This window comes from Daktulosphaira vitifoliae, unplaced genomic scaffold, assembly GCF_025091365.1.
Source record: "Daktulosphaira vitifoliae isolate Bord-2020 unplaced genomic scaffold, ASM2509136v1 Scaffold_4, whole genome shotgun sequence".
Classification (NCBI taxonomy): Eukaryota; Metazoa; Arthropoda; class Insecta; order Hemiptera; family Phylloxeridae; genus Daktulosphaira; species Daktulosphaira vitifoliae.
Genome location: NW_026099575.1, coordinates 3,078,604 through 3,105,369, shown reverse-complemented (window position 1 = coordinate 3,105,369; position 26,766 = coordinate 3,078,604). Strand labels below are relative to the sequence as shown.

At 26.7% G+C, this 26,766-nt stretch overlaps 5 protein-coding genes across 10 annotated transcripts in view; 2 read left to right on the top strand and 3 right to left on the bottom strand.

Moving 5' to 3' along the window:
- Positions 1-3,991, bottom strand: part of LOC126906373 (acetyl-coenzyme A synthetase) — a 32,877-nt gene extending 28,886 nt beyond the window's left edge. The window contains exon 1 of the mRNA XM_050686950.1: positions 3,898-3,991. Within this exon, the coding sequence (XP_050542907.1) occupies positions 3,898-3,988 (91 nt within the window). The 5' untranslated portion in view covers positions 3,989-3,991. The remainder of the gene's footprint in view (positions 1-3,897) is intronic.
- A 4,474-nt stretch (positions 3,992-8,465) lies between these two features.
- On the bottom strand, positions 8,466-9,820 carry LOC126903814 (glycine cleavage system H protein, mitochondrial). The gene is made up of 5 exons (XM_050682313.1): positions 9,475-9,820; positions 9,328-9,407; positions 9,048-9,111; positions 8,846-8,977; positions 8,466-8,751 (listed from the first exon to the last, which is right to left on the bottom strand). Exons 1-5 carry the CDS (start codon positions 9,593-9,595, stop codon positions 8,654-8,656), a joined length of 495 nt encoding a protein of 164 aa, XP_050538270.1. The 5' UTR covers positions 9,596-9,820; the 3' UTR covers positions 8,466-8,653.
- Positions 9,821-9,961: 141 nt separating this feature from the next.
- Positions 9,962-17,630, top strand: LOC126903813 (protein disulfide-isomerase TMX3). 5 transcript variants are annotated; one of them, XM_050682308.1, is made up of 13 exons: positions 9,962-10,159; positions 10,246-10,361; positions 10,612-10,666; positions 10,742-10,781; positions 10,973-11,136; positions 13,795-13,981; positions 14,048-14,125; positions 14,452-14,518; positions 14,586-14,766; positions 16,394-16,447; positions 16,515-16,707; positions 17,029-17,230; positions 17,305-17,630. In XM_050682308.1, the coding sequence occupies exons 2-13, from the start codon at positions 10,310-10,312 to the stop codon at positions 17,328-17,330; spliced, it is 1,299 nt and encodes a 432-aa protein (XP_050538265.1). In that variant the 5' UTR covers positions 9,962-10,159; positions 10,246-10,309; the 3' UTR covers positions 17,331-17,630. The 5 variants fall into 5 exon arrangements, with proteins under 5 accessions (XP_050538265.1, XP_050538266.1, XP_050538267.1 ...); XM_050682309.1 differs by having other exon boundaries at positions 9,962-10,217; positions 10,288-10,361; XM_050682310.1 differs by having other exon boundaries at positions 9,962-10,217; positions 10,282-10,361.
- Positions 17,631-17,892: 262 nt separating this feature from the next.
- On the bottom strand, positions 17,893-26,163 carry LOC126903812 (sodium-independent sulfate anion transporter-like). 2 transcript variants are annotated; one of them, XM_050682305.1, is made up of 2 exons: positions 26,041-26,163; positions 17,893-20,090 (listed from the first exon to the last, which is right to left on the bottom strand). In XM_050682305.1, the coding sequence occupies exon 2, from the start codon at positions 20,012-20,014 to the stop codon at positions 18,119-18,121; it is 1,896 nt and encodes a 631-aa protein (XP_050538262.1). In that variant the 5' UTR covers positions 20,015-20,090; positions 26,041-26,163; the 3' UTR covers positions 17,893-18,118. The 2 variants fall into 2 exon arrangements, with proteins under 2 accessions (XP_050538262.1, XP_050538263.1); XM_050682306.1 differs by having other exon boundaries at positions 17,893-19,968; positions 26,041-26,159.
- On the top strand, positions 20,487-23,500 carry LOC126903922 (uncharacterized). The gene is made up of 3 exons (XM_050682497.1): positions 20,487-20,510; positions 21,170-21,293; positions 22,272-23,500. The coding sequence occupies exons 1-3, from the start codon at positions 20,487-20,489 to the stop codon at positions 22,742-22,744; spliced, it is 621 nt and encodes a 206-aa protein (XP_050538454.1). The 3' UTR covers positions 22,745-23,500.
- Positions 26,164-26,766: the final 603 nt, after the last annotated feature.

Sequence of the window (26,766 nt, the reverse complement as noted above, 5' to 3'; positions counted from 1 at the left end):
TACAATTCTCTTTCAAATATTTGTATTATATTATAAGAACAAGAAATAAAATTGCTTGTAATGTGTAATAAATTTTAATGACTGTTCTAAATCATATTTTATAAATGACCTTTTCCCCTAGTATAAGGTACCAAAATCCCTGGTGCTCCGGCACTGCCTCGGCCCAGGGTGGACCCTCTTTTGGGTTCTTGTAAGTTTAGCTTACAAGTAACAAACAGTTTTTATTAAAAATTATTGTATCAAGCCCTTTAAATTTTAATACACGTAAAAGTAAAGCAAAATATAAATTCTTTATTTTTTTTATAATTTCTCCGTTTAAATTACAATATTAAATATCAATTTCATACTAAATTTAATAATTAAAATTAGTATATATTCATATATTATATTTTAAAATCAAAGAACTACTAATCATGATATAATTAAAGAAATAAGAGTTGATGTTGCTTTTGGAATAATCCACCAATTTCCTACTTTAAAAAAAAAAAAAATTTGGTTGGGAATTTTTTCTGTTATTCGCCAAAATTACTCTTTCGTTGACTAGAATAAATCATTAAATAGAAAATTTAATGTAAATTAAAACAATGTTATTTTTAAGATTAATATGCAGTCAGAAAGTTTTATAATTACTATTTATTGTAAATTTATCAGAAAAACTCATTATTTTTTGCATTTTTATCGTAATAGAACACTTAAATAGAAATCATAGTAATCATTTCTAAGTAATTTTTGATATTTAAAAAGATTCTACAATTGAAATATCCAGAACTGAATTAATTTTAATGATTTACTTTAACTAAAAAAAAAAGTTATTATTTTGAATCCCTCTTATGGGCAGGTAAAGGGTTAGATTTATAAAAAAAAAAACCAAATGATAGATAAAGACATGCATCTATATAAAAAAAAAAATTATACTGATTTGGTCATTTTTGATAAAGTTTAACAGTTAACAAAGTTATAAGTTTTATACATTGTACTACAAGGAACTTTCATCAGAAACAAAAATATAATATTCTAAATCAACATTTCGCGATGTTTTCAAATGTGCAATTAGACTATTTCTATCACTTTTAAGTTTTAATATTATTAAGAAATGTTTTCTTCTCTATCGGGTCGAGAGGTATTGTGCCATCCAATAAATCAGCAAAGCATTCTTTCCATCTTATTTTCTTTTCTGGCTTCATAAGTATTGTCCCTTCCCTATCCTTTACAGCTTTTAGGCTTGGTTTAAATGTACTGTACTTTTTTATGGTTTTGAAAAAATGTCTTATACTACCTTGTGATCTATCTATTTCTGCCTCTTGCAGTATTCCATTCAAGAAGTTTCTCTTTTCTCTTTGCAACACACGCTTACAGTTTTTTCGTTCCTTTACCTATGTTTCTCTAGTATTTTGGTCACCTATTCTATTATAGTTATCTCTCTCTACTCGCCGTTTCTCGATTGCTTTGCGATAGGCCTCATTAAACCATTTATTCCTTTTGTTTTTGTTTTCTATTCTTCCTATGCTTTGTTCTGCTACTTCCTTTATAAATGTTATGACCTGGACCCATTCTGAATTTACATGTTGTCCTTCAAGTTTTCTTAGCTGATTACCAACTTTAGTTGCATAATTTCTCTGAGTCTCTATATCCTTTAGCGCTTCTAAATTTACACTAAATTGTTTCCTTCTTCTTTCTACATTGATATGATCTTGCAATTTTAGCTTAAATCTTGATATCAACAAAAGTGGTCAATATCGTAATCTGCTCCCCTGTAGCTCCTTACATCCACAATACATGACCTAAATCTTCTTGAATAAGTATGTGGTCTATTTGGTTAATAGTTTTGCCATCCGGGGATCTCTATATCCCCTTGTGAATCTTCTTGTGAGGGTAAGTTGTGCTACTTATTACCATATTCTTTGAAGATGCAAAGGATATGATTCTCAACCCATTGTCGTTACTACAAATGCATGTTTTCTTTTCCTATTGTTGGTTGAAATTGGGTTTCTTTCCCACGCATAGCATTAAGGTCACCTAATATTACCTTTATCACATTACCTGGTGTTTTGTCAAGGAGCTGAGATTGGGTGGTAACAGACACAATAAAAAATAAAAAACACTACTATATTAATATTTTCTCAGCTTTGCATTGAAGCTATAAGTTCAGTATTTTTTTGTAATACGTTATTTAATTCTTGATAGTGGTTGACTAGTAACTTTAGAACTCTACCAAAAATATCTATTAATAATTTTTTTTTCGTGTGTTAATTCCAACTGCCCTCGTAAATTCAGAATCTTGTGATTCAATATATTTCTCTTTTTTTGTTTGCATTTTCAATATTTCTATTTTAACCAAATTACTTTTTTTTGCTTCTCTTTTACAACCGATTGTTATTGTATCATATGAGTTTTTGCCGCCATCACTAAATCAGCCCACTTATCTCGATCCAGTACTATCTTTCTCCAATTCTGTGCTCCAAGGTCTTCCAAATCTTTTTCTACGATATCCATCCATCTTTTCCGAGGACGACCTAGTGGCCTTCTTCCTTCTGGTTTCTAATTTAATACTACCTTGGTTAATGTGTCTGTTTTACGCCGTATAACATGTCCTAGCCATTTTATCCTTTGACTCTTTATGAATCCCTTATTTATAACTATATTTAATTCTTCCTTTAATTCTTGGTTGAACTTTCTGCGTCATTAACCGGTCCTTAGATCCCTGATCGGACCACATATTCTTCTCCATATCTTATTTTCAAAAGTCCACAGTCTTCGCTGTGTTACACTTGTAGTAGTCCATACTTCGCAACCATATGTTAGTATCGGCCTTATTATTGATATATAGTCTTGTTTTTGTTTGCTTTAAAAGGAATTTAGATTTAAAGAATTTTAACAAAGCAAAAAACGTTCTCTCTGCTTTTGTTAAAAGCAAAATAAAGTGATTAATAAAATAATTTTCTTAAGATAATATAATAATAATATTTATTATTGATTATATTATATATTATATTAAACTTTAGAAGATATTACGTGGAACAAAGGACTATAGATTTAATTATTGAGCGGAGGTATAGGAAGCTGTGAGACCATCTTCTTTTTCCTCGCCTTAATCTTAACTACTTGGGCTCTTATGCTAAACTTCCACTTAAGACGATCTTCCACATAATCTACGCACACATCAGCCGTCCTCATATCGTATTCAATAACATCCCACCATCTATTTTTAGGTCTTTCTCTACCTTTTTTTCCTTCAAAATTAATTTCCATAACTGTTTTTATAGCTTCCGATTCCTCTTTTCTCATAATATGACCAAACCATCTAAGTCTATTTTCTCTCTGTTGATATTATTAAACAACACACTGGGTACAGTAATATTATTTAAGATAACAGTTTAATGTATTTTTACTTATGTTAGTATAGTACAAGGTCAAAGGGACACATTCCTTTTACGATTATGTTGTTTTACTCAATGCAGCCTATTCTATACATGTTTACAGTTTAGTTGTAATTTCACCATCTATCGAGTAAAGTGACCCGTTAAATGCAAAAAATATTAAACTCTTCTTATGTTCGATTTTTTAACTTTCATTCAGCATGAATAAGATGTGAGTTAGAGAACTGAAGATTTCAGGCAAGGTCTTTTTAGCAACCCCGTTAAGATGCTTGGTATATAATTATAATTTCGTCTTATGAGAGGATATAAATAAATCAATTTTTCACCCCCACCTTCAATAAATATGACATCTATATCCCTCCATAATTACACCTATAGGATTTATATAAATTTGGTAACTAGTAACAAGCGACGTATGCTAGAAGTGTGATTTTCAAGGTCACTTTTTCTGTCGGTCTGCTATTGAATGTATTCAAAAATTTATAATTTTATCAATATTACTCGAGTATCTATGAATTACCTGAATCACAAATATTTTTTATATTCAACAATTTGTCACCTCGATATACACTATCAGCAGTAATTAGAACTTTACATTTGCAATCAGCCATACGTTCTGCTGAAAATCCAGCAAACTAAAAAAAAAAAATTTATTAATATTTCTTAATACTTATTAAATTATTAAATTAACACGCTTATATTAGTTTCACCTGTATGTATGTATGTATGTTTGTAACTCTCCAAGCACCACGCGTTATCGCATATTCCGAGTAAAGTGACCCGTTGCCGTTGTACATCTCTTATATTATATATTTTATATTATATACTATTATATTACGAATAATTTCTAAATATTTTAATTATTACATAACCTATTCCATTCAACACTCTCATCTTGTAAATTTGTCTCATTTGTGTACAAATGAGAATAAGAGTCCACAAAATGTATATTTATGTAATAGAGAATATATATATGAAGGCACTTGTACTAGGGTAATGTGTATGGACAACTAGAGGATTTCAACATAATAGTAGATGTGCACTAAGGTTTTGTTTTAAACCCTTACCTATTTTCTATAGCAAAGGATGAAATTACTAAGGCAAGACAAGGAGAGGTACTATGGTGTATGTTATTTGTTTTTGATATATTGTTGATAGGAGAAAATAGGAAAGAAGATAATCAAATAAAGTGTTTTTTATAGTAATTATTAAATGCAAAAAATATTAAACTCTTCTTATGTTCGATTTTTTAACTTTCATTCAGCATGAATAAGATGTGAGTTAGAGAACTGAAGATTTCAGGCAAGTACTTTTTAATAACCCTTAAAAATATTTCTTGGTATAGAATGCCTTTAGAAAAGATCTATTAGACCAGTTGTTACAAACATCGTTGATTATATTATATAGTGTGACAGCAGATCCAGCGTCTTGCTTCATTCACCCCTTTGCCCACCCAGCACGGCAAATCGATGACCTTCGTGTCAATTATCATCCGTGTACAGTTCATCGTCGTAAGTCAGTCAGTCAATTTGTTTTATGTGTCATTCTCTTCTGTAGCAAGCGCCTTCGCTTGCTACATTGTAAATTGTTCGGCCATTTTACGCCGTTAATCTTTTATTTATTTATTGCACCCTTGTGCTAAAAGTTCTCGTGTCCTTACACGCCACTAATGATTGGGCTCTGACCATCACTAAATATCTTCATTGCCGTATTCGCTTTTCCGCCGTCTGTTCTCATCTGCCATTACGTCCCTGGATCTACACTCTGACTCGTCATACTTAAATTTTCGACACCATTACCACAAGATCTCATACAGTCCACTCATCACTATCAACAACTTCTTCTGTTCAGCTGAGTTTTATATTATTTTTTAATGTTATTTATTGTATGTTTTAATTGAGTTTAACTATTTTGTTTTTGCCGCTTTGCTGGCCATTAGTATTTAAACACTCCCCGCTATCCTTTAAATTTAAGATACTCTCTGAAGAATTTCTAATATATGTGGTTATTCGTTATTTCATTATTGTCTACTCTCGTTACTTATTGAATGTACAGTTGGCCGTCATCCCACAGGTTACCCATTTCCGCTTCAATAATAGCGATTTAAACAGGCTTAAGGTAAAACGGCATTCTAGTGCGGTGCACAACTAGCCGTCCTACGGTCTAGCTGCCTCGTACAAAAGAAATATTATTATACATTTTAACTCTTTTTTAATGATTATTTTTTAGACCAACCAAATTTATATCAATGTATATAATTTTCTAAATAATGTGTCTAATTTTTCATCCGGAAGGCTTAATTCTCTATTTACACTTTGGCAAAACCCAGTAACTACGTCATTTGACACTACGTGGTTCCAATTGAGTTAAAAACTTTATTTTAAGTTTATCCAAACCATAAATTTGTTAAAATAAAAAATACCCTCCTATGACTTACCCAATACTTAGTATCTTGCTAGAGGTCAGACGTATACATTATAAATTATTTTATTATTCCTTCAATTTCTAACTCCATCGCGCAATAATTTTCGTCATAAGAGAATCTACTCTTTGCATAAAAACTCTTATTCCTAAAGAATTTGTTTAAATATTTTAATAATTAAAAATATAAAAGTTAAAAGGATTGTAATAAAATTTCGTTATTTATTTATATTTGCCAAACATTTAATCGATAAAAAAATGGCATTTATTAATAATAAATAAATAAACTAAATATTATTTATACTTTATACAATAAATAAATAAAATGGAATTGTTGCTAGTTTGGTTGACAAATTACCCCTTAATTAAATTTTATATTTTATGCAAATTTATTTAAAAATGTATAAAAAAAAACCTTATCTTAATTAAAAAAGTGTCTACAATTTAGTTATGGATGGGACGATGGGGATAGAACCCCCACACATAAAAATGTCTACGTCACTGTCTACTACAAATATGACTTTGAAGTAGAAATTAATGACTTATCAATAATTTTTTGTACAATTTTTAGTAGTTATTTATTTTTAGTGATCCGACTTTTTTAATTCAAACTGATGTTTTTGTACAACACAAAATTTTAATATAAATTAAAATTTTACTCACGTTCAACTATTTATTGTAATTAAATTGTAATAAAAGAAATAATTTATAATTTTATTTTCAAAATTTAAGTAATTTCATGTTTTAATTAAGCTATATTATTTTGAAATACTTGGTATATTTTAATTGGCTATTAATAGAATTTATGAATTAATTTCTAACTAAAAATTAAAAAAAATTGCATTCCATGTTAACTACACATTTATCAGTCTGATAAGTATGAGATTAATGACAATTGTTATGCTAATTTCAAACATATTTATTATTTTATTTTAAAAGGTTATCAAATGAGGTATTATGTGTACATTATACAAAATAATTTTGTTCTGATAATTATTTATTATCAGTGATTTTGACCCCATTAAACCTCACATTACAGTAGAAAATATAACATTACGAAATTTAGTTAAACAAGTGAATGTTTTAATTTAAAAATTATAACAAAATTTAACACTCTTTTTAAACATTTTACATTAGAATAATAAAGAATGTATCATATTTTTTTTTATCAATAAATATAGGGGCACTTAAGATGCCTGATGTGGCTACTACTTAACAGACATTATTTCATATTGTCTAGGATTTCTTCAAATATAATATGTTTTTCAAATATAAAAACTATATATTCATCAACTTTTTAAACTGATTTAAATTTTATGATTTTTTATGCATAGTCTTATTTATAATTCATATATCATTATTGGCATCCAGAGTCGAATTTAGAGGGGGCGGATTTTGCCAAATCACCGTAAAATTGAAGACCTCACATATTTTGTTTATTTTCCTACCTTTTGGTAAAAAATTGAATAATTTCTATTGTAATACAAGGTAGAAAAAATGATAAAAAAAAATTATTTGAAAGTTCTTATATTTTAAAGAAATAAAAAATTATTATTTAACTAAATATTGTTGAAGTTTTTTTATTAAATAATTTTTAGCTTTACAAAAATTTAACATTTTCAATAGTTACTGGGAAAATGAGTGTCTTTTATAAAAATGATCAACTTGAATAGAATCCAGATTATAAATTTTAGCTACTTATTTATAATTACAATGTATTCAAAATATTAACTTCAATAAAAATATCAATCACGTTTTTCACAAAAAATGTGTTCGAATTATTTTTTCAAACATTAATTTAAAGTAATAAAATGAATCTCAATTTAAAATAATATTCTAATTTATTGTATAATCAACTTATTTTATTATAATTTTTTTTCAGTAGGATTAAAAAAGTGAATGGATGAATATAATATAAAAAAAATTACTAACGTATAAATTTTGAAATTAATTATAAAGGTAATATTTCTTTTATTACAATTAAGAAATTATTAACTATTAAAAAATCATGTATTCTGAAGGGAATGATGATAAATTTTTGGATGAGTCTAGGGCCACCACATATTTAAATCTAAGTAAATATGATCACTTTAAGTTATTTATCAATTACAAATAAGTATTATTTTACCATAGTTGCGCATTGGAATGCTTTTTACTCGATTTTTTATTATGTTAATTTGCTAATTACATTACCAAAAATAGAAAGAAGTCTTTACTCACATTATGTACAATGTAATTAAAAACTAATATTCCTCCACTCCATATTACTAAGCCATTAATAACTTGAAGACCATTTTCAATTTTCAAACTCTATTTTATTAAAAATTTTCTTATATTAGAAGACATTCTATAGTTATTAGTTATATTAATTACTAAGCTTTTAGTATAAATAGGATGATTTTTCATATTGATATTTTCTCCTTTTAGATTTTTCACACTGTACTACAGTTAAAAAAGCTCCAAAATTTACAAATTAGGGTTCATTTATAAAATATGTATAGAATCAACTACAATTTTTTATCAAGAATTGATATATATCACACAAAATGCATTATTCAGTACACATTTTTCTGATAATTTTAAGTTAACTAGGTTAAGAAAAATTTTATTTATCACTTCAAATAACGAAATGTTGTAATCATTTGAGATAAAAGTAAATAACAATGATAAATTAGCATGATTTATATTTTATATATAAAATAATAAAGTGTCTGACAATTTATAATATATTAGATATACATTCATATTCAAATTCAGTAATTTTTACATAATAATAAAAAAAACACTAATGTTGTATATAGTAAATATTACTCTTTATAATTAATTTGCATTAAAAATTAAAAAAACAATTAAGATTAACAGCAATCTTTTTTAAGAAATTCAGCATACTGCTCTTCTGTCATCAAATTTACTAATTCATCAGGGGAGGATAACTCTATTTTGAAAAGCCAACCTGTAAAATTAAATGAATAGTAAAATTTAAAATTAGATATAAATACTAAAGCAATTTTAATTTATAATATGCATTATTAAATTTAGAAATTTACCTTCTTCATAACAAGATTGATTAATCAATGCTGGTCGTGTTTCAATAGATGAATTTACTTCAATGACTTTACCAGAGCAAGGACTATAAAGCTCACTAGCAGCTTTTACACTTTCTAAAGCACCACAATCAACTAAAAAGCATATAAATAATATCATAATCAAATTATAAAGCTGAGTTTTTCATTGTTGATTACTATTTACTTTTAACTTTAACTTCTGTACCTACAGTTGGTAATTCAGCATACACTACATCTCCTAATGCTTCCTACAAGTTAAAAAAATCTCTTGAATCAATGTTTTGCAAAATAAATATAGTAATTAAAGCAATATGTATAAATATGTTAAAATGAAATAATATTAAAACTTTATAATGGGTTTAAAAATAAATATGATTTTCGTTTTCTTTATTAAAACATTACAAAATATTAAAAAAATATGAAATATTAACATGCAATTTATAATTGTAGAATCAAATGACAACCTGAGCATAATTTGAAATTCCAACAGTTCCAATATTATCTTTTACATCAATCCATTCGTGTTTTTCTGTATATTTACGAGCTAAAATTACACATATTAACATTAAAATAGATTTTTATTAACATAATAATTTAGATAAATTTTTCACCTTTAAAAAATGTCGATGTAGAAAATCGTACTGAATTGGCAAAATATACTTTAGGAGTTCTTTTAATAGTAGATACAATACATCTTGACAGACTTTCCTTTACTAAAGTTGTGGCAAACATAATAAATTTTTTTTTTCAGAAAAAATTCAATTTATTTCAAATAAAATTATTAACACAACAATGTAAATTTTCAAAAGATTATTTAAAAACCCGGTGTCTTTATCAAAAAAGATCAAGTGAAAGCTCACAAGACACTAATATACAGCTGATCAGTGAATGAAAAATACCGGCTCATGACAATTCTAGTTGGCACATGTAACATCATGTGCACATAAATGAGTAAAAAATAACAGATTAGCTGAGATCTGATAGTAACTTTAAATGACGACCAGGTTGGATAAATTCAAATCGATAAGAACAATCAATTCTTAAAATTGATAATAAAAATACTGATAATTGATAAAGAAAAACGTAAATTTAACGAAAAAACAAAGTGTTACTTGATGTAAAATAAAATTCATAATTTCAACATTTAATGTTATATTTTTGAGTATAAGTTACTTTATATTATATCTAGTTTTTGTAAAAATTAATCTTTAATTAAATAAAGAACTAAAATTACGTATTTGAATAAAAAAAAGCAATGCTTAGAACTTTTTTAATTTCTCCAAACCATCACATAAAGTAATTTGATGCTGGTTTACTATTGATTCTCTTCTATAGACTGTCAAATGTATTATTAGTAAGAAATAAGTTTTATATCATTTTAGAAACTTATGGTAATGCTGAACATATTTTATGATAAGTAATAGTGTTTAGGCAATAATCAATACAATGATGATCTCAAAAGTTGGATATAAGTTTTTTCCTTCATTAATTTTGTTTGGTAATTAAATTAATCTAAAATGTATATTTTATATGTATTTCTTATTTGATGAATATTATTATAATGTCATTATAATAATGTACACCTGGATTAAAATTGTTGTAACTTATAAAAAAAAAAATTTCTAAAAATTTGAGAAGACATCCTTTATAAATTATCTAACAATTTTTGATTCAGGTGGGCGATATATAAAAAATACATTTTTTAAATTGCTTATTAGTTTATTTTTATAAATGTAAAATTTTTTTAGTCTTTTATTTACAACATAATGTTCAGTCATCAAGAGTCCTAGAATTGAGTGATAGGTAATGCATTCATTTTATATTATAAATGTTTTTAGGTAAAATTTTGAAAAAATAGTTTGGTGCTTTATGTTTTAGATTCATAGAAATAAAAAATGAAGGAGACTGGTTTATAATGGTATGTAAACTTATAACAAATATTATTTTTACTTGCATATTTTAGTATCGTTTAGTATATATTTATAACCTATTTGTTAATAAAGTTATTTTATTATTGTGAAATAATCCATTTTTACTCTATAATGGAACTTTTACACTGAAAGGTTTTTAATTATGTAATAGATTATTAAAAAATTTTAATATTAATAGTTTTATGCACCTTGGTGTGGTCACTGCAAACGATTGGAACCAATATGGAATCATGTTGCTCAAGCTTTACATAACACTGATATCAGAGTAGGAAGAATTGATTGTACAAGGTACAAAAGAGTAGTTTCAGAGTTTGGACTTTCGGCTTATCCAACAATTATGTTGTAAGATTTATTAGTCAATTTATATATATATATATATGAGGTATGGACAAAAAACTTATGCAATATATCAATAAAAAATATATAATGCAAGAATTATATCCTTATCAATGTACACTTAATTTGATTGAACAAACTCTCTATTTTTACAATAATTATGTCAATTCTAAAATTATATTTCTGGTAAGCATTTATAATAGATTGGCATTTCCTTTTAGGTGAGTTCCAAATTCATAAGTGCCATTTATATTTGATATTTTTAACCTTGCTAATCCATAAACACTTAATAGAAACTAATTTTGGTAAATAAATTTATTATTTTAAAGTTTAATATTATATTCAGCATAACATTCTGAAAAATATTAAAGTGTGTTGACTGACGCAGAATTCAATTTTCATTCTTTCATAAATCTGATCATATTCATCTCAATTACTCATGCAAACAATTTAAATCAAAATAGTCATTATGATAGGTATGTGATGATTAAAAAAATCACTAAATTATAGGTTGATTGATTATTTGTATTAATGCTATTAGCAGATCTTCTCTTGCATAGTCAAAAATGAATTTTCAGACAGATTTAAAACAATTAAATAATATGTAACATAGTATAAAATATTGAAGTGCTTTTATTATGTTTAGCAAAATAATTTTTCATAAAATCTTTGTTTTTTTATATTTTTATTTTCCATTTAAATAAAAATCTGCTAGTCACAAAAATTTGATTTTAATTTAAATTTTCCAGTATATAAAAAGAAGTACTTGGTTATCCTGAAACTCATACAATAAAACAAAAATGCTTTAGGCTTCAAGATATAATACATTCCATACTTATAAAAATACTTGTTTGGCATAGCAAAATAATTGTACAAGGTTTTTGAACACCTATACTTTTTAAACTGTATAGATTAATACATTTTCTGTAAGCCACTCAATTACTCAAAAAATTAATATAATATTGAAAAAATTTGTTGAATTTTTATTAATTCCTATTTTATAGTTAAAAGTATTTTTTCATTTAAAAAAACAAAGTTGACACTCCTATAAATTTTAAACGATCATGTTTAAAATATAATTAATAACTGGTAAATCATGAAATACATGCAACTAAAATGACCAATAATCATTTTCTTTTTGTTGTATTAATTTTATAAGTAATTGACTTGAACAGATATAACTAAAAAATAATTTTTTTCAATATTTCAAAGTAGCTAATTTTTAGAGTATTTGGAATATGCGGTATAAATATATACCAGTACCAGCTGTACTCACCCACACAACATATCCACATTATATATTAAAATGCTTGTACTTAATGCTTACTTATATACTAAAATTCTAATAGGTAAATATCTAAAATTGTTATTGACCCAATAACATTTTATGTAAGAAATGTGCTAAAAACTGGCTACTTTAAAATTAAAAATAAAAATATTTTTTTGTTATTAATATCAAATAATAAAAAATATGTTTTTTATATAGTCTATAAATGCATAAATTGTTTAAAAAAAAATGTGAGTTGTCGTAGGACTTCTGGCAGAAGTGAAACATTGAAACAATTTGTATATAATATATACAAGTTTAATATAAAGTTTTTTTCTGAATTTTTAATATAAAATGATTCATTTTACTCATTTTTATTTATACAATCTTAATCCCGAAAAAATATAGACAGGCACACTATCATTTAAAAATAATTCTAAAATTCTGTGAAATTCTATTTTTTTTGAAAAAATATACATTCACTTATGTATACTGTACATTAGTGTGTATATTGTATACATATATATTTATACTCTAATTATTAAAATATAATTAACTTATTCTTTACTGTAATCACATAACCCCAGTGTCTCTGGTGTCAAATTTTATATGTATTGCATAATAATATAAAATTTTTTATTGGAACAATGCCACCATCTCTAAATTTTTTATTGCATTTTTTTTTTTTTTTTATCATTATTTATCATGTATAATTTCATAAAATTACAGACATTTATTAGGATAATCATGTTTCTCTATATACCATTGATCTTATACATGTATTGCATGGTAATATATGTATATGGGAATTAGCAAAACTACTTGATTCTGTGACATAGTGTAATTAAATGTTTTTAATAAGACGCAAACTATAGTCACTGTGAAAATGATTCATATTTTATTGTTTAAGTTATTACTTAAAAAATAAAGTGTAGGTAACGTATTCCAAATTAAACAACAATACAATACACTTTAGATATACAAGTTAAGCGCAATAAAAAAAGAAAGGATCATATATTTTCCAGGGGCTATGTTACCTCCCTTGCCTTTTCATAGTGGGGTCTGATTTATAATGTATGATGCGTTTAAAGATCTACTTTTTTAATATCACGTATTTCCTGGTTAATCATGTCCTTCTCAACATTGTTCCCTAATAGGTACCTAAGCATATGCTATAGGTATAGAAGTTCAGCATGGTTGGAAAGGGGGATCATCGAGCTGAGGGAAAGAGTGTTGCTACGGCAACAGTTGGTCTTATCCACTGTAAAAGATGATTAACATCAAAGAAAAATTGAAGCAAAATGAATATTGCATATAAACTGTACCATTATGTATATAACTTCTTTTTATATAAATATAAATTTAGAATAAAGTTATTCCTAAATTTTGTAAAATAGTATAAAGGGCAATGAAGGATCATATAATTTTAATGGAGAGAGATCTACTGAAGAATTGGTTCATTTTGCCAAGCGTATGGAACGACCTCCGGTACAAGAAGTAACTGATACAAATGATATTGAAATGCTAAAGCAATCCAAAAAAAACTTTTTTATGTTCATTGGAGAAAGTAAAGAACATTTTTGGGTACTTATTACATAATTATTTAAAAAAATTTATAACCTAATCATATAGTTAATTTTATATTAATAGGATTTATTTTATGATTTGGCAAAACAATTTCAAGCTCATTCATACTTTTATATTACATCCGAAAATTTAGGAAAACAGGTACTCATTATTTATTTGAATGTTTTTTTTTTGTAGTCTCCCATAAAAAATCACATGCAGTAAAACTTTGACAAACCGAACCTTGGTCATTCAAATGCTTCATTATCTAAATGGAGCATTTATTTTAAAATTCCAAATTTCATTTAACAAAAACATGAAAAAACTATTTATGAGCTACCAGATTATTAAAAATATAAATAAAAACAAAAATCTTTTTGTACTCATAAAAATTATTTCATAGTAAATAGTAGATATTTAATAATGTATTAAATTTTATACAACCATTTTAGAGTATATCAATTAGACGAATGTTTTTTTTTTTTTAGCATTTTTCGTTTGACAAAAGTCCTGCAGTTATTGTGTATAAAGAAGAACAACACTATATATTTAATGGTAACTATCAATTAAACTTTTTTTATTAACTATCAAGTTATTAATATTCATTCTTTTTAATTTGTAGTTGAAGAATGGGGTATGGATTTAAATTCTAGTTTAACTGAATGGATTAACACTGAGAGATTTGATACTTTTGTTAAAGTTACTCGTTCTAATATACATCAAATGTTTGAAACAAATAAGTATTTAGTATTGGCAATAGTTGAAGAAAACAAAATACCTAAGTTACCCATTCATCACTCAGAGTAAGTCTATAGACTTAATATTATTATAATATTATGAATAATATTGTTCATGACTTTTTATACTATTATTTAAATGATTAGTTTTAGTTTTAGTTATTAGTGAGGTGGACATAATGCCCATGCACTCAGACCTGTTGGTCTGTTGATCACACCTCATACATAATTGTCTTGATTTGGTTTACACATCTAAGTTTTACTACATTTAAATTAATTATTTAAAATAATTCCAAAATAATATTGATAATGAGTAGTTTTACTATTTAAAAATGGTTATATCCTTGTATCATATATTTGTTTATCTAATCTAAACAATACCTTCAATATTTCTTACAACCTATTAGAAGAGTGAATCTAGTTAGACAGTTATTTACAACGATGGCTAGGAAATAATGCTTTGAAAACCTACATTTAATGCTGAAAAAGTTAACAATAATGTTTTTAAAATGTTTCAAATTTTATTAATAATAATTTCCATCCATCATTTAAAAGTTATTTAAATTATTTGTATGTATATACAGAATAATTCATTTATCAAAAGCTACTCAATAAATCAATGTAATATTGACAAAAAAATATTTGATTATTTTTAGTTATATATATATATATTATTGTTATTATTTATCGGTTATTAAATACTTCTAAGTATCACCCTTTATCATTTATCTTTTAATATAAATACATACATACATGTTAATTCTTTTAATGCTAGACACTCTATTTCTTTTAATATAAGTATTATATTAAGAAAATTACATAACATACATGTTTAATTAGCTTATAAAATATAAAATATTGTAATTAAGAAAATGGAAAGTCAATAAAAACGTTTAACCAATGTATCATGTGGTGTAGATCATTCAGTTGCTTCTTTAATGCTGATATAATGTTGTCGTTTCCGGATTCTAAACTGTAGAGCTTTAACAGTGACAGACACCTTACTCCCTTATTTACTCCTTCAACCATAATGAGATTATGTCAGGTTGACTGCAGATGTAAAAATGTTGTAAAATCATACAGTAGAAGTGACCCCAAATTCTTAAGATAGAGGCTAAGGAAATGATAAAACGGGTCTATAATAACTTTTGGATCAATAGTTCAAAAATTATAGCTATCATAAAATATAGATGGGAGAAAGACATGTGTATAACTATTTATATCATTCGCATTTATTTGCTGCCTCCCACCCACGTATAAAATTATCAAAAATTCTCTAGTACTTGTCCAAAAGCTGGTATTGTTCTATCATATTCTTAAATAATTTTCTAATTTATAAGCTAATCAAATATATATATTTTCCATTTAAAAAATAAAGTTGTGACCTTTTTAAGTTGTAAAGAATGGTGCTAAGAAGTAATTCATAAGTAATAAATAAATGTATATAACTAATAAACACCAAACAAACTTTTTCAATATTGTATCTATTTTGTAGATAATTGAGTAGTTTATGATAAACGCATTACCTGTATAATTGTAAATATAATGAGATACTAAGGGGTGCAATAAAAATCAGAAAAAATTAGGGTACTATTTTTTTTTTTTTGTAAACGAATTTTAATATGCCTATTTAATGAGAAATTAGACAATTGAAAACAAAAAGAACATTGTATATATATATATTTTTTTTTAGATTTTTACAAATGGTGGAATCTGTTATTGTTCAAAATAGAGATCGTTTTCATCGGTAATAAATTGTTTTTATAAAAGTAATTGTTTATTATATTGGTAATTATATGCAAAATTTATTTTAGTGATTTTCAATTTGGTTGGATTGGATCTCCAGAATTTGCCAATGCAATTACATTGAGTGATGTTGCAGTACCTTCTCTAATTATTTACAATTCTTCTACTAGACATCATCATATTCCAGAAGAAAAACCTCACGAATTAACACCAGAATCCATTACGATGTTTCTAGAAGCTGTTCGGAATCAATCTGCAAAGGTTTTATTTATACATCTTTATACTAATTTTTGTACAAAGTATTTTATTTATTTTGGGTCATTCTGGGTAATTAAATTGAACACTAATTGAGTCTCCTAAAATTTTAATTTTCCTCCATTTATTTAAATAATTATTCACATCTTAATAGTTAACTTTGAAGCAATTTGTTTTTTTTTTTAATAATTGGCATGTTAAAAATATTAGAATATCCTTCTGGAAATTTACTGTTTTTATCCAATTCTGTTACTGAATATTATTATAATTTATTTGACAGATCTTTAATTATGTAAACTTAAACTAGAAATAACAATATTTTTATAGGCATATGGTGGAAATGGTATTTTGATTCAATTGTATAGGATGTATTATGAAACAAAGACAGCATTAATAAACATTTGGACTGGAAATCCAGTAGTTGCTTGTGTACTCTTTGGATTACCTGGAATATTTTTGTTATTAATCCTATACTCTACATGTTGTACAGATATTATGGATGCAAACGAAGATGACAATGATAATGAAGGTAATTTTTTTTAATTTCTAATATAAAAGAAATTATATTTTAATTTTTTAAAAACCTTTTTTTTTTACTTTCAGATGAGTATCATGAAAAAAAAGAATAAATTCATAAAAAAATGTTGGGTTTTATAATTTTATATAATATTTCTTGAAAACAATTTTTTTTAGAGATTTATAGGGGAATGTATGTAAAATATGTAAATTATACAAATTTTTATGTAATAGCTATCATTGTAATTTAAACAATTTGTCATTTATTTTTTCTGTAGTAATTCATATAAACTGATTATTCCTAAGTGAATATTCAATCATATGTATAAAATTACATGTATAATTTACTAAATTTGTAATTTTTTATTGTATCTGTGTTAATAACTTTAGGTAACATTAATAAAACAGTATTATTTTACATAAAATTAAAAAAAAAATATTAGATTTTGTTACTAATAAAAAAGTATGTGGGTTGAACATTATTCTCTTGGTAAGTTAATAAATTATTTATTATTATTACTATTGTGCCATATTTTATAAATAAATAATTTCATTTTGACAATTTATATTTGAATAATTTTCTATATATTTTCAAAGTATATTTATTTTTTATTTTTATTACATTTATTCAAAATAATATGAATTTATTACTAATGATTTTCTAATCATTATAGCTCTAATTTTATAGTTCAAAAATATATATGATATGTATATGATTTATTAATTTCAAATTAAATATTTTATATTAATTTTGATTGAAATATATTATATTACAATAAAAACAATCTATCATCTATAGTGTTGAATCAAACAAAAATAAAAAACTTAAACTCTCACCCAGATTTTCCATCTAAGCTATAAATCACGAATTTAATTTTGATAATCTTGTAACTTTAAACTTTTAAGCTTTGCTTAAAATTGTGTTGTTCTTCGCTTTTAAAGCCAATAATTTTTCCAAATCTTTTTTATGATAATATAAGATGAAATCTTTAGGTTCTACACCTTTAAACACTTCCACTACACTGGGCTTGAGATTGTAGAAAAATAAAGCCTGACCGCGATTAGAGAAGTCTTGTGAAAGCATTTCTATTACTTTAGCAGCTGTAAAATCAGCACCATAAATGTGCGAACAATCTATGACTACTGGAATATTACGTTTTAGACTGTGCTTAGTAACTAAATTACGCACATAGTCAGCAGATGGAAACACTAAGCATCGATCCGGAGTCAGCATCAGATACTCAATTCCTGTACGGCTATTATGAATTTGTATTGATATTTTAGGCCTGGCTGCATGATATAGTATTGACATCAAGTTAAGCCCGATTCCGACTAGAACACCGATTTCAAGTGGCAATAATAGACAGGCGATAAATGTAGAAAGGCCAGGTATGAGATCACTCTTCTTAGACCGGTAAATTGGCTTAACTACTCTCACTTCTACCATAAACACTACGGCTGCTATAATTACTGCGGCCATACACGTCTTAGGTATGTAATAAAAATCTGGAGTTAGAAATAAAAGTGACACAATAACTAATAGTGCTGTATATAGACCACCTAAAGGAGTACGTACTCCACTGGCGTTGTTTACAGCGCTTCTGCTGAACGAACCACCACCCGGAAAGCTATGCACAAATGAGTTGCCGATATTACATAAGCCAATGGCTAACAGCTCTTGTCTAGCATCTATCGTTTTTCCATTTGCAAACGCCTTACAAATTGAAATACTTTCGAGTAAACCAATAAGCGGTAGAACAATTATTCCTGAACCCATCAAGGACATCATATCAACAAACCCTATCGTGTCATTACCGTTCTTAACGTAAAACTTAGGGAAATCTACATCAGGCAAACCTTCGGGTATTTCACCAATAATTTTATACGGTAAATTTGTCGAGTCTTCCAATGAACTAACATAAATGTAACTCATTGTAGTGCAACCTATTACTATAATTGAGTTTCTGAATGATCCAACCAACCATAGAAATCTGTTGATCAAGTTTTGGCTAAACGTTCGCTGTTCTAAGTATTTGGGTCCTATACGTACTTCTGCTATAATTCTAAGAATCAAAAGAAGAATTATACATCCAAATCCAATCGTCGTATCAACCATGCTAGCGTTGTGAACATCTCTAGATAACGACATTAACATTTCACATAAAGTTGTTCCGGTAGCCTTTATGCCAATCAAATCTTTGATTTGGGACGTAATTATTAATAAAGCCACAGCTGAAGTAAAGCCGGAAGACACAGGTCCAGATACAAAATCGATCAGTATACCCAGACCACAGACGCCCATACTCAATTGGATAACACCTGTGAAAAAGCATAAGAGTGTGGCATAAACATGTCCGTGTTCCCGTAAAGTGTTGTAAGTCATAAGCGACACTATAGCAGTTGGGCCCATAGGCACGTCTTTACAACTACCAAAAAAAGTGTAAATGATAGCGCCCAAAAACGAACCATAAAGACCGTATTGAGGTGGAAGGCCAGCCAACCCAGCATATGCCATAGATTGTGGGATGACGGTGAGTCCTACAGTGACCCCGGCCAATAAATCACCCACCGCGTCTTCAACTGTATATCGTGGCAACCATTCAAGAATAGGTAATCTTCTTCGTAAGTTTTTTAAAGCTACTGTACTACGCACTTTATGCTTTAACCAAGGTCGTATTTCCTGAATCGTCTCAATAGTGCTCATCTTGCGGCCATTGTCAATCTCATCCACCAGTATGAAATCATCACTTCCTACAGCACATTGGGTTACGGATTGGTATCCATCATATGAAATCATTATAATAATTATTTTAATTAATTTTATTAAAATACATAGTTACAACTCGTTCTACTATTAGAATTTCACGTTTCACCTACAAAATAAAAACGTAAAAAAGACGTTGCAATAATTTCAAATAACTGAAATTAAAGACACATCTCAAAAAATTATATTTTTCATACAACTCAACATAATAACATTAACAAGTTAAAAACAGATTAATTCTACAGTTAATCAATTAATTGTGACTTATTCTCAGAGGCGGCTCGTGGTTTAGACGACGCACCCCCTAGTAATATTAATTAAAAGAAGAAAATAAATTAAATATTCTTAATTCTAAATTTTTATTAAAAATGCAATTTTTTAAATAGTAAAATAGTTATAATTCATTAGTCGTGAGCGAACATTAAAGTTGTTTCCCTCAGTATATGCGCAAGCGTACTTGCACACGAGCAGTGTTTGGACAACCGGCAACGTCGTCCCGAGTAATATGCTAAACGTAACTATTAGTGAGGTGCTACAATTGTGTGCGTGCGGGTTGGGTTCTGCTGCGATCTTATGTACGGGTTTTGGACGACCTTACGGTAAATACTAGTATATTACTATATTGGGTAATTTATTTTTAGAATTAAGCGCTAGTACGCTCGTCGTTATAGGTTAATATAATAATAGGTATATATAGGTTATAGGTATAATAGTAGAATCGTTATTATTATTATTTTCATTTCTATTTTCTACTGCGACCTTTAAAATAATATGTGTATTATGTTTTATTTTATTATATTTAATTTGACAATCCTTTATACCTATGACTAGCAGTGTTATAATTATTAAATTTTGTTTGAGCCACTTTATCGTATTATAATATAATAGTGTAGAAATATTTTTTGTTTTAGAGAGCATGACCTACTGCTATAAATACAGTGGGTATTCAAAATAGCAACTTTTGTATAAAAAGTTTTCCTTTTTAACTTAACTTTTGAATATGTCCTAGAAATATTGTGTCCTTATATATTAAATTAAAGCTTATGTTACAAACTTTAAGCTAAAAAAAACAATTGTCTTAAGTTGTTTTCTGTATGTAAATTACCCTCAAAGTTAAACAAATTATGTTATTTTTGTGTAAAAAATCTCTGTTTTTCGTTTCGTTTTAAATTTCTACTTTAATTAAAGGGTCCTAGAGTTATTGAATATGCCAGTAGAACATTATCAGAGGTAGAGCGCAGATACTCTCAATTAGAAAAAGAAGCTTTAGCACTAGTTTGGGCTGTAGAGAAATGGAAAATTTACCTTTTAGGTAAGAAATTTAAATAAATTACTGATAATAAACCAGTACAGCTGATTTTTAGTCCTAAGAGTAAACCGCGTCTAAGAATTGAACGTTGGGCTTTAAGATTACAAATATATGATTATGAAATTGTACATAGACCAGGAAAATCTAATATAGCTGATCCATTATCAAGGTTGGTAGTGTACAATGGTAAGAAAGTAAATGACAACAAGAATGAAGTTCATATTCATAACATTATGGTTAAGGCTACACCAAGAGCACTTAGCTTGGAAGAAATAAAAAAAGAATCTGAAGTGGATAATGAGTTAATTTTAATTAGCAATTGTTTTAAGACAGGTAACTTTGATGTAGCTCCTATTGCATACAAGGTTATTAAAACAGAGTTATGTATTTATAATAATATTTTGTTAAGAGGTACAAGAATTGTAATGCCTTTAAAGTTAAGACCTAAAGTTTTACAACTTGCACATGAAGGACATCCTGGAATAGTGTCAATGAAGTAACGGTTAAGATCAAAAGTGTGGTGGCCAGGCTTAGACAAAGAAGCTGAAAAATGTGTCAAGTCCTGTCATGGTTGTCAAATTGTATCGCTTCCTAATCATCCACCATTAATGAAAAGAAGGAAACTTCCAATGGGTCCATGGATAGATGTTGCAGTTGACTTATTAGGTCCGTTACCTTCGGGGCATTATATTTTTGTTGTTGTAGATTATTACAGTAGATATTATGAAATTGACATTTTTAATCATTTTGACATCTATTACAATTACTTGTGATAATATGGTTGTCAATTTATCTCTCAAGAGTATAAGAGTTTTTGTGAGGAAAATAATATAGAAATTTATAATACTATACCACTTTGGCCTTATGCTAATGGAGAAGTTAAGAGGCAAAATCGCTCAATCTTAAAACGTTTAATTATTGCTCAGGCTAGTAAGTTGGATTGGGAAGATGAATTACTAAAGTATTTATTTATGTATACAGATACTCCTCATTCAGTAATGGGTGTAAGTCCATCAGAATTGTTGTTGGGGAGGAAATTTAGAGATAAATTACCGCAAATTCAAGGAATGGGTTTTAATGAAGAAGTTGAAGACAGAGATAAAGAAAAGAAGTTTATAGGAAAAGATTTTACAAACAAGAAAAGAAATGCAAGGGAACAGGAAGAGTTCAAGGAGGGCGATTTGGTTTTATTAAAACAAAGTAAAACAAATAAGCTTACTCCAAATTTTTGTGTGGATCCTTATACAGTAGTAAGTACAGAAGGTTTATCTATTACTGTTGAGAGGGATGGAGCAAAATATACCAGACATGATTCATTTGTGAAAAAGTTTATAAAAGAAGATAGTGGATCAAAAGAAGTTGAAGATGAGTCGGCTGGTGACACAAGTAGTATTGATCAAAAACCAAAAAGAGAAATTAAGTTATCAGAAAAGTACAAAGATTTTTGTATGTAAATATTTATTGACATAAGTTATTCGTGGTTCAAGTCTTTAGGTAGCATTATATGTTATTTTAATTATGTTGTTTTTTAATATCTTGATATGTTGTTTTTACTATCATGTATTTGCTATGTATTAATATTTTGATTGTTATGGTCATTTAATAAAAAAGGACCGAAAGTTTTTGTTAAACAAAAGTAACAAGTAAACAAAAGGTTAAATGGTTAGTTGGTTCTCTCCATATCATCGGTTTACCAAACTTCAGTGATCTTTTTTTACCTGAATACCAGGAGCTGAGGACCAATCTACAGTTATTGCAAATTACATGAAGAACCCAATTTTTATCTTGATTTGATACTGCACATCCAAAATAATGTAGGTACGCTTCTTGCAATGGTTTTGTTATAGAAAAACCCTAATTCAATTGAACAGTTTTGCCACAAATATAACAAAATCGGTTTGGATCTAGCTTACATATTCTCGACGACATTTTTATAAAGTACGACTTTTGAAACACAAGTTGTTAACAAAATGAAGCGATAAATGTATGTGAAGAATTTCAGGTAGAAAAAAACAAAGAACTTTCTTATATCAGAATCGTGACGTGCTGCGGGAAAATTTTTTTTTTTTCTAACTACCATCTGTAGCCTACATAAATAATATACGTCGCATTTCATGAATAAAAAAAAAAATTTTTTTGTAAACTAGTGTAATTTTTTAAACTCAAAAACTTCATAAAATTGACGTTATTTTAGAAAAATATACATATACTAATGAAACATAATTGTAGTAACCATAATTTATTAAGTAAATGCAATTAAAAATTCAAGGTCAATCAACCTAGGATAAAGAAAATCCACTTTTGTATTACATTTTAAATGTAACTATTGTTAGTTAAAATTAAATAGTTGATTAATTATGTTACATAATTAAGAACACGATTTGCATGTGATAAAATCATTCACAGTTTATTCTTTAAATATTTTAGCTATTGATAAGTAATAAAAAACGTTACTTAAGGAATGTAGTTTAACAATAGGTAAAGGTTTTTTAAGAGAATGAGATTTTTTTTTTTAGATTTCTTTGAATGTGTTTTAAAACAATAACATAAATAATTTATTCTGTAGGTATAACATTTAGTTTATGGTATAAAGTACAACATATAAGTCAACAATAGCAAAATACTTAGAGAAGTGAAATATATTATAGTTTATATACCTATAAATTAATATTTAACGGTCGTCTGATGGTAATGAGCATTCTAGATAAATATATATTTATGTCTTTGATTCTGAATGTCTAAATACAACATACAACGAAAAAACCTAATGAATTTACTTACAAAATACTTAAAATAAAATACTACTAAAACAAATTACATTTCAAAGTATGAGTGCTTCTTGACACATAGTTAGATAACTTTTAGTGGGAGATTGAATAATTTTGATCCCTTATATGATTTTCTATTTTTTACCGAATGTAAAACTTAAGGCTATTTTTAAAGTATTTAAAATTACTTATATTTTTTTTTTAATTAGACTTATTGTAATTTACTTAATCACTTGCATCTTTAATCATTATTTTAAATATAATTGCATTTTAAATTTTAAGAAGAGACAAAAGCCCAATAAAAATTGGCAGAGCCTACCCCCAAGCCCTGTATAAGCTAATTGTATTTCAATTTTTATAAAACTTTCTGGACCAATTAAACCTTATTCATCTTTTTAAATAATAATTAATATAATTAAAAATTGCATGGATTAGGTTATTTGTCAAATCTTCACACTCTAAAATATAACATAAAATGACGAATTATTATTTTTTTCAATTTAATAAAAATAAATAAGTATTTCATTATTTATTTATGTAAAATCATTGCAAAATAAATGAAATACAAAGGTATATTTAAATCTTTTAAATTGTGAAAATTTTTACCCTTAATTAATTTATACCCTAAGCTGAAATCTTGTGATGTTTAAGCAAATATTTAATCAATATAATAAAAGCGATCATTAGAAACTTTTTAACCACATATTTTAGTCATGTGGTTATTAATTAATAACTTATATATTCAAATGCGGAGGACATGTTGAATCAATAGAAGTAATGACCTATCTCAAAATTAGAATTTATGAATAGCTCTCTCGTTATAAGTTATAAGTTAGGCATGATGACTGTATGTCAATTTAAATTCAAAATATTGAGGATAATATTAAATAAAAAAGTGTAATAAATTAAGATTTATTAATAATAAACTCATCTTAACTATGTTAAAGTGTGTTAAAGCTTAATTGCAGCCACCCACTAGTAGCAACCATCACTCTGAAGATGGACTTTGCGATGAGTCCGAAACGTCAACTGTAAACATGGATACATTCTCAAGCATTTCAAATATCAACTTAAATACTTTAATTTCACGAAAAAAAACCCTTTTTCTCGAATAATTTTTTTTTATATGTTAATTTTATTATTTGCAGTAAAAAAGTCAAAGAATGATATAGCAATTTTCCGTTTTTAACACAAGAGCGCGTCCCACTAAAACCGTTATTTTTATTAAAAAGTCATGTAATTAATATTCTACTAAAAAACAAATTTTAAATCTTGCATTTTTAATTACTATATAATAAGTTTTAATTAATTGAATCATTAAAGCATATATTTCACTAGTTAGGAATGAAAATAATTCTAAGTGAACATAAAAAGGTCATACCATGAAAAATCATCAAACAATAAATAACTTAGTTTTATAAGGAATTTATACCCCTATTAATTTTTTTAAATTATTGATAGATAATTATTATTATTATTATTATTATTATTATTATTATTACTATTGTGGCGCTGAGCAAAATAAATAGTCACACAATTTTTAAGAGATGGGTAGCAATTAAAATTTTTTTAAATTTGCCCTACTTATTATTTTTGACTTTGACGCCATTATAGTATGATGTAAAATTAAATTATAGTTGAATGATTGAATGAAAATTTAATTGATCTTTCATGTTCAATAAAATTATTGTATTCTATCTTCCGATTTAAAAATAATTGTAAGACCTTGTAATAACATAGTAATAAGTGTTCCTAAATTCACTTTAATTTAAATGTAAGAACATTTATTACTATGTTCTTACGATCTGAACGTGAACCTTAAGTCATTAACAGCTTTAATATAACACAGATACATTTAAAAGAACTAGTGTAAATATTAGATTAATCCAATATTTACAAATTAAAATGGCCATTTATATGACGCAATAGTATAAATAATAAATAAATTTTATTTTTAAAATTATATCTTTAATAATACTTACTTTTCAGTAAATAAATTGAGCTTTGAAAAAACAGCAAACGGTTGCAAATAGACACACTTTATGTGCAATTAGTATAGACACTGTCGCCAACAAAAGTGGCTATGTTTATACGTTTGTGTTCTGTACATTTTTCATCTGCTCGTATACTTTACTGTTTCCTCCCCTCCACCATCGATAATGATCTAAAGAGTAAAACTTGGCTAGGTCACTGTCAACGGCCTCATAGTTACTCATCAAACGAATATACAAAAGGGATAGTTTTGTCAAATTATGTTTGTCCATGATCATAGCAGCCAACCACTAGTGTAACTCAGACAAGCTATTGTTCGATTTTAAACATAATTGTGTATAAACATGCTAATATTTTTTAAATAAATAGTTCATTAATTATAATCATATTGAATTGTACCTATGCATAAAAATTTGGTTTACTAATCTAATGCATTTCTACAAAATGTGCATAACATGGCTGCAGCCTTGTTTACATATAACTATCAACTATAAATAATGACCAATACTGTAAATTACAACGTTTTAACTTTTAGCTTCGATGCGAAGCTGAAAAGGTATTAATTACTATGATGTGTTTTTTTTGTGTGTGTTACCACTCAATTTTAGCTCTCACTGGACCGATTTTGATGAACAATTCGTCAAAAAATCACAAATTGTATCTATTAAAAGACATTACCCCAGTGCTCGAATTGGCCAAAAATAAGTAGGGGAGCT